The sequence below is a fragment of the Centruroides vittatus genome, unplaced genomic scaffold, assembly GCF_030686945.1.
Source record: "Centruroides vittatus isolate TY-2023 unplaced genomic scaffold, ASM3068694v2 contig_941, whole genome shotgun sequence".
Classification (NCBI taxonomy): Eukaryota; Metazoa; Arthropoda; class Arachnida; order Scorpiones; family Buthidae; genus Centruroides; species Centruroides vittatus.
The window spans coordinates 87,314-96,598 of NW_027122625.1; the positions used below are offsets into that span (position 1 = coordinate 87,314).

The following is a 9,285-nucleotide window of genomic DNA, read 5'->3' on the forward strand; positions in this document are numbered from 1 at the left end:
AATTATCTTAAGATTGGTACATTAGGTTAAATATGTAAATATTGATGTTATATAAAATGAGTTCATTTTGGGATAATCTTTCATTTTTTTTAAGGTTATAATCATTAAAAAAGTATATGCAATTATTATTCTTGAATTAAAAAATTTTAATGATTATAGCTGAGGTACCAAATTAACTTTAGGTGCCGAAAACCATGCACATTTGTTTTTGAAGTAGCGTATTTTCTGGCGTAAAAGACGACCTCCGACTTTTACAGTTAAAATATAGAGTTTGGGATATACTCACCCTATAAGACGACCCCAACTTTTGAGAAGATTTTCCTGGGTTAAAAAGTCATCTTATACACCGGACAATTCTCTCCACTCTCTCAAAATATGAACTGGACTTAACAGTAAACATTGTCTTAATATAAGCAATGAACATTTATTTAACTAGATTGTGAATATTTAAAATCTTTGGAGACAGCCTACCTCTGAAATTTTCCCACACACAAATTTACTGCAATAGACAACAAAAATTACCAATTCTAAAAAATGGAAATAAATTTCCAAATTATTTTTCTTTTGGGTCAACGATATTGTAAAGATTGAATTAAAATGCCAAACAATAGTTTTTTTTATTTTATATTCATGTGTTAAACATTATCATATGGACAAAGTTGCATTATACCATATAATTATATATAAAATAAAATTGAATTCTAAATACCCTGAAATTTTCCTAGTTATGTGGCATCACTATAAAATGAAAGTGACCAAAAATTTAAGCTTTTGTCCGGCCTTTTGATTTAAAAAAATTATTTTTAGTTTAAATAACCACTCGCCACACCATAGTAACTTAAAAAATTACACACTCGGAACCAATATATGGTGTGATATTTTTAGTTTGTCGAAATGCTTTAACTAAATATTATATACTCTGATAAAACATTTGCAGAAATAATGCAGAATAAGTGGATTTTCTAAATCTGATTTAGTAATTCCACAATAAAAATGTTATGCAAATATATAAATGCAATTCTTTATTCTCTCACATTAGGGTAACAGAACTTATCTAAAAGTTGAAAAACACTTAAATATAACTCTACTGTAGTTTTAAACAGCTTAGAAATGCTTTTTTGGCTTACTAAACAACAAAATAGTATGACACTGTAAATCTAAAAAAAAAAAAAATATAGATTTTGTAATGCCAATTCATCAAAATTTTTAAATAATCACTATTTTCAATATTATCAATATGTAACAGTTCCAAACCTTTATACAAGAAAATCATCCCTTTACTTTATGTTTAGGCAAAATAAATTGATCTAACATCCTATTGGACATTAATTCCAATCTGAACATTTTTGCCCGAAAGAGTAACAAAATATGGATTGCCAATTATTTTCATAGAGGTTTTTATGGCAGTATACTTCAAATTTTGACAAATCTAGTAGTAGTGTAGTAACTGAATATAGTGGTTTTTGTTAAGGAGTTTCTAACCAATCAATAAAAATGTATTAATTTTTTTACAAATTTTCTATTAGATATTTTTTAAATGTATTCTCTCTCTCGCTGATCTTTCTTAATTCTTTCTGTAACAATACTACACTGTTGGAAGATGAGAATTTCAATTTATGAACATTTAACTGATAAAACACCTCAAACAAGTTATATGGATACTAGCAGGTAGGCCCGGCGTTGCTCTGGCAAAAGTAATGATAGTGAAGATTAAGATTACTTTTTTTCTTTTTTGACTAAAACGTAATAATTTCATCAACGAACTAAATATTTCTAAATTAAGGTCGAATTTAAAAATCGAATGTTCTAAGATTGTTCGATTTTCACGACGTGTTCTGATTAGAACATTCGATGAAAATTGAACGATATAAAGTAGTTTGGTTTTTCTTGACCTTTCTTATCTGTTTAAATTTGAAAATATGTTCTAACATATTACTTTTTTTTTTTTTTTCCATTAGCACCCGTAAATCTTGCACGTCACTTTCTCTTGTTCTCCATTGTTACTTAACACTTTGGTACTTAATTTTGGTACCCTGTGAACCAAATTTCAACTTTCAACTCTACACTGATTATTATTATTATCAACAACTCGTCTTGATTATATATATATATATAGATAAATTATGTAAAGTAGATATATTAAAAAGCAGAGATTTGATTTGACAATCATTAAAAAACAACAAGTTTTTAAAATTTAAAAAAACTGCATGAATGATGAAATTTAATTAAAGGTGGTTTTATGTAATATCAAAACGACTTATATATAAGTGTGATTATAATGTAAAATTTTTGGATTAATGATTTCAGCACAAGTTTATCTTTTAAACAATTCAGTTATAATGAATAAAAGTGTAGGAATTTATTAAAATAGTAACATTTCGGAGAGTATTTTTTAATCCACTCCCAATTAAAACTTTAGTTTCACTTTAAAATACAGTAAACTCCACTAACTTGGGGTTTGCATGACTCGAGACAATTTTTCAAAAAAATTGTATGGTAATTTAAAATTTCTTGACAAAAATTATAATTAATGAGTGTTTGATACCATGCATTACATCACTAGTCGGTAAGTTAGTAAAGACAACAGTACACTATATGGCAACGTAATGAAATTTCTTGAATGATTTCCCATAAGAATAAATTTAGAAGTAAAACTTCATAGAGCAGATTGTAATAATTTACCATACTGTATATTCATCTCTCTTACTTTGGAGAAAACACTGCTAATTCTGACTTTCCTAAACTTATACTAATATCAGATGAAGGTGGCTCCAAGTTAGCAGGGTTTACTATATTGATAATTTCAAATTCATTGACCAAAATGCTTCATGATAGCATATTTTGTTTAGCTATGAAATATTGTATATTTCACAAAATATAGTAATATTTAAAATTATATTTGTAATTAATAATCTTATATCTGATGATTTAGTAAATTGTAGCCCAGTGGCCAAGTGGTTCCCGTTCCCCGAACACTGGGAGTTGTGGGTTTGCGCCTTGGGACGGACTGGCCACGTGGAGTTTTCTCCACATCTAATGCCCAAATAGGAGATGGTTACCCTTAAAAAACCTCCCAGAAAGCATTCCCCCTAGGCAGATTTCCAAAGTGTTGCATTCCTATAACTAGACAATGTTTGTTTAGTTAAATTTCCTATTGATATATAATTTATTTATTTATAGATTTAAAGACTTTCTTGTTATCTGTTAATTTGTAAAAAATTAATTTAGATTATAACAATAATTGTCAAATTATTACTGTATTAGAGAGTTATTAAAAGATAGTTATTTCTAATATTTGTTCTATGTATAGTTAATGTTAAAATTATTAAATTTTGAATATGTATATTGTACTTATTGGTAATAGAAATTAATTTTCCTTTGGAAGACATTTCAGGATAATTTGAACCATTTTTCGATATTAATAATACTAAAATATTGAATGAAAGATAAAAAAATTAAATATTGAATTTACATTTAAAAAACAAACTGCTAGAATTTAATACATATAAACCAGTTTATATGTTATAATTTATGGGGTACGTAGTTTAAGCCACAGTCCAGATCAGGTCAGAATTTAACTAACATAATAAATTATGCAAAAATACAATAGGAAGGTGGCCCCTATGCTTGATACTCGATAATTCCACTGGCACAGCTAGCAGCAGCAACAGCATGCATTTCTATGTCTCCTCGCATTCTTTATCTGGTAGCCAACCCCAATTATGGTAGAATGAAAAATATTTTTTTCGTAGATGACGACTTTTATTTCCATAACAATAATTAATTAATTATCTGTATCAAACTGAATAACTATTTAGTTATTTTACAAAGACACTTTTTGTCATTGAGGAATTTGCTTTGATTAAATTATTGGTGGAGACCTCTAACAACTAGTTACCTTTGCTATTGTTCACATCTGATTAAATATAACATACTACTTGACCATCTATCCGATTATGTGTAAAGTGTCAACTTATTGCTATAATTAATATACTCTAATTATAAATTGAGGATTTATAACATCTTGCTCTTACCAAATACATTAGCATTCGTAAGCAAAAAGTTATATGCAGTCAATTCCATTGCAGATCAAACTTATTTTTAATGATTAATGCTATGTGGCTGGCTATAATTTTTATGCACTAATACTCGATATTCACGGATCAATGAAATATATTTTGTGGATTATGAATAATTAATCAATTGTGATGTCAGAACAAGGAGTTTAACAGATAAATAATTTTAAACAAAAGGATTATTAAAGTTTTCTGTGACATCAACAAAGCCTTGCATATGGGAGATTTAACTCCTCCATTTGAGATTTAAAAAGTTAAATGTTTTAAAATTTATTTTAACAATATAGAGGTATAGATTTTTTTGTATTAATTTAATAAGCTACTTTATGAAAAAAAATATTGATTTTGTTTTTTAAATCTCATTCTTTTAGAAATCTTCTGCAATGGCTTGAACATTAAAGATACATTGAAAATGCTTACAGTAAGCTTAAATAAAACAAATATAAAATACAAAAATTAAGTTTAAGTTAAAATATGTATTCATTTTTTTCGGTGCATTCTTAGTCTCCATAAAAGCAATGTTGCAAATTTTAAACAAAAGTAGCATTAGTCCTCTGCATCTTCCTGCACTTCAAATTATTCAATGTAATTTGACAATAATAATTACAGCTTTGTTATGGTTATGGTTTTGCATCTGTTGTAACTTCTACTTTGCTTTTAAGCAATAAATAAGAAATAGGAATTAATATGGAAAAAAAGACAATTTGCTATTACTGTTGTATAATTTCTGAATAACTAATATATTTAGTGGCATGATGATTAATCAATACATACAGATAAGTTTTTCTGTATGTGCTTTTATAAGTACTGTAGTTGCTTGGTCTGGGCCGTAGGGTGGGTCGACGATCCTCGTCGGTGACGTTTTCTCTACCGTCCGCAAACTTCCAACACCATTCTGTGACATGCTGACAAGACATTACAGTCTCTCCGTAAACCTATACCAACCGCCAGTGAATTTCGGCCACAGTTACGTGTTTCGCCTGCAGAAATCAAATAACTGAGCGGATTTCTTCGCGAGACCAGTTTTCCAAACAAGTCGCCATTTGTGTTTACCTACTAGTGCTGTAGATGGCAGGTGGCTGAAACTCTGCACAGTTGCCAACCACATGCATTGGAATTACCGCACACTTCTCATTTCTCTATAGCAAATGAAACTGCAGGAATATCGGCCTTGTAATCTTACTTTTTGATCAATCCTTGCAGTTTCTTGTTGGATATTGGTTCTATGTCGATTTTGTTGTTTTTTAAAAAATACATTACTTACAAAAATCAAACAACATGCAAGAACTTATTGCAGCAGTCAATTTAAATTTACAGTCTTAAGTTAATATATTTTTAAAAAATATATTAACACTGAAATTCAGAATTTCATTTATTTATATGGTTTCTTATTTTTATCAGAATTTTTAACAAGGGGATACGTTAATTTGTATGTAATTAAATGTCTATGTTTATCTTTACAATGATGAGAAGTTACAACACACAAAAAGAAAATAAAATTAAACAAAATTTTTAAAAATACTGGTAATATTAAATCATGTTTAATTAACAATTGCTATAAATTTGCTGTTATAAATATAATTTGCTTATTGTTTTTTACATAATTTAGTTTTTGTTATAATTACATTACATTAAAAATATTGACTCGAGTTTAAATTTTTATAATTGTATACTAAAAATACATGAAACATCTAAAACCCAATAGTTATATATTAAAGCCAAACAATATAATCTGGCAATTGTTTGGCTTTAATGTTTTTATTAATTAAATTGGCTATATAAATATAGAAAAAGATTACTGTATTTTACGGACTATAAGACGCTACAGACTATAAGACGCACTTTAATTTTTAAGCATTTTTTTTTTTTTTTAAATACCTATAAGATGCTACGGACTATAAGACGCACCTGAATTTTGGAGGCAATTTTTCAAAGAAAAAAATGCGTCTTATAGTCCGTAAAATACGGTAATACATGTTTGAAGTTAATAGCACAAATTAACAATATTAAGCCTACCTTCATCAAAAAATATTTTAACTTTGCATTTGATTCCAATTACTTGTTTGATCCAAATTCACAACTATTAATTGCTAGTCAACAAGTTTCCGGATTTTATTACTACACTGTTTCTAAGCTAAATAAAAAGTAGGCTGCGATTTATTTAACAACAGATTTTATAAACTGGAGATTATTACTTAACAGTAATTTGTTCGGTATGTAATTGAAATAAGTGCCAGCATTTTAAACTGCTGTGTTTCAAGCAAGTAACATTTAACACTTAAATCACTAATAACTGATAATACAAAAAGACAAAAATATCTGTCTGCCTGAATATCATGATAAGTAAGAAACTCTGATTACAATAAAAATTTATATTTTAACTTATGTCTTTTGAGACACGCTAATTCAGATAACATTAGACAATGAATATAGCAATTTATTGTGATTATAGTATATTAAGCTGTGAGCAGATTCTACTGTGATTGAAATAAATTAATAATTTCAATATGTATTCATATTTTATAATGCAAAATTTATTAATGAAAAATATATTTAGAATATATAAAGTTTGTAATCACTGTCATATATGCAAATCCTCAAACCAAATTCAATTTCTACTGTGTAAATAATAATTAAATGTGTTTAATATCTTTTTAAAAATTATTTATTATTATAATAGTAATTTGTTGATATTAGCGAGGTTGAGGCCGAAGTTTTAAACACGAAAACGTGTACGTCGGACGTTCAGCGCCGCTTTCCTGTAAGCCTAGAAGTTTGACAATGGCATTTGGAATGTCAAACATGATTCCGCTGACTTTTCAAACGCCATTGTCAAACTTCTAGGCTTACGGCAAAGTGGCGGCGAACGTCCGACGTACACGTTTTCGCGTTTAAAACTTAGGCCTCAACCTCGCTAGTATTTTGGCATTTTTACATGTTTTTTTGAAGATTAAAAACAAATGCTTATTACTTATAAAAACATTTGTCTAAATCATTTATATATTAATAAAAATCAGAAAAAATACTTTATATAAATTTAATAAATGAAATTACCATTAAAATAAAACAATTATATAAACTTCCAACATAAATACATTTTACCTTCATAATTTCTGAATAAAAACTTTATTTACTTATTCCAGAATTGAAACTTAAATGAAAAAATCTTTAAGTATGTACCTGTACATACCACTATACAGACTGATTTAAATAACTATCCAATGTATAATGGCACATGAGTAATAAAAGCATTTTTATCTCATTTTACATTGAAAAAACATATGATTAAAGATTTCTTACTGAAAGTTATTCTGCTTTTCATGTAATGTTGCAACAAATATTAGTAATAGCAACAGCTTGTCCCTGAGAAACATACATTAAGTGTTATGATTACAGAATTCCTGTATTTTTTTTGTTGTGTTTTGTTGCATAGTATGTTTTGATTTTCAAAGATTTAGTAGTTACATTTATAAAACTGAAAAATTACAAAAGAATCCTATTATTGACAATAAAAGAGAAATCTTTATTTAGGTCATACTTTTACACTAATAAAACTTCTGTAGGTGGGGTCATAATTATGTGTTAATGGATGATGATATTTTTGTATTTAAAATATTTTTAAATAGGTGTACATTATTCGGCATTAAAAAATCCATTTCTACTTGATAGTTTTTAGACATTTATTTAAGTTTATACAATTCTAACAACTCTTCCCATTACCATATTTATAAAAAGTAAAAAAGTTCTTGTTATGTACAATACAAAGAATAAAAGTAAAATTTTTTAAAAATATCACTAACAAAATATTCAATCTAAATGTAAAAAAATGAACTTGTGCATAAATACACATGATTACAATATATTATGCATGTATGTGTGGGTGTGTGTAAAACTATCTTATAAAATTTAACTAAAAATTTTAAGTACAATTTGAATATTTTTCTTCAAATTCTGGAGATAGTAGAGTTCTCAGATCTTATAAAATTTTACAAAAATAACATGTTTTTTTTAAAATCCTTTAAAATTCCGGATAAAACTTTCTAACAAAACAAACAGCAAATCTGCTCACTGATGGTTGGTTTTGGATGGCATTTGACCCATGGCGTACAGTTGTTGCTGTTCTTTGGCCAATCTCCGACGAGTGATGATGCTCTCCAAAAGAAACAGCACGCCGGCGATCAGCTGCAGGATGGCTCCTATTGCCGCCAGACCGAAAGACCAAGACAGATAATTGTTATCGGGATCGGGCATCCAATCTCTACCGTCGCCCAGGGCCCCAAACACGATGACCGCTATCGTGTGGAGGATTCCGGCAGAAAATGCCAGCACGCTCAGCAGAACGAGGGCAGTCACCGCCTTTTTCGAAGGTACGCAGAAGATGTAACCCAGGAAGCCAAGGCACTCCCCCAGAACGGCTATAAATCCCAGGGTGTAGAGTACTTGCACGGCTATAAAGAAGGGTTTCTCGAGTATGTCGTAAATGACGGTGTAGTCTTCATCCAGTATCCACATGCATCCTCTGTATTCTTTATCGAATCGAAAATTAGGGTCGGAGAAAGACTTGAAGCATGCTTCCCACAACCCTAATTTTTCAAAATGCTCGACTGGAAGCTGACCGTCACTTACTAACCAGTAAGGAGTGGCAAATGCTATTATAACAACAACTGCTGACAAGAATACGAGTGCGCACCCACTCATGGTGATGGCATCGAACCTGGACACGGCCATATCGCTTCTTTCTACACTTAACACTTAACCAAGATCGATACCTTATATTATAAACGTTAAACGGATCGTCTTACTTCATCTTTCCGATCTTCTCCGCTTCCCTTCGATAAATTCAGTCCAATTATAGACAGATTCAGGCGACGACCGTTCGCATGACACGGATAAAAAAAAAAGATGGCGCACCGACGCTAGGTGCGCTGAAAACGTTTACCTGTTCAAGTTTCCATAGAGATATTATTGATCGTAACCGTTTAATAACAGAAATGTATCGCCTATAAAGTTCATTGCTGTAGCGTATTATTACATTTAAAATTAAATGCTTTTGATTTACGAAGAGAAATATTTAAATATCTATCTTAATCGAAAAATATTTTGAAATATTTCAGTTATGTCTGTCACGTGATGAGAACGTACCGATTGACCAAGATATCGAATTCTAAACAGGAAGTCGGAAAAGAAACCAATCTGGCGTCGCGAAATA

At 29.3% G+C, this 9,285-nt stretch overlaps 1 protein-coding gene across 1 annotated transcript; it reads right to left on the reverse strand.

Moving 5' to 3' along the window:
- Positions 1–7,742: 7,742 nt before the first annotated feature.
- Positions 7,743–9,285, reverse strand: LOC136984918 (uncharacterized). Its single transcript, XM_067282058.1, has one exon. The coding sequence runs from the start codon at positions 8,802–8,804 to the stop codon at positions 8,142–8,144; it is 663 nt and encodes a 220-aa protein (XP_067138159.1). The 5' UTR covers positions 8,805–9,285; the 3' UTR covers positions 7,743–8,141.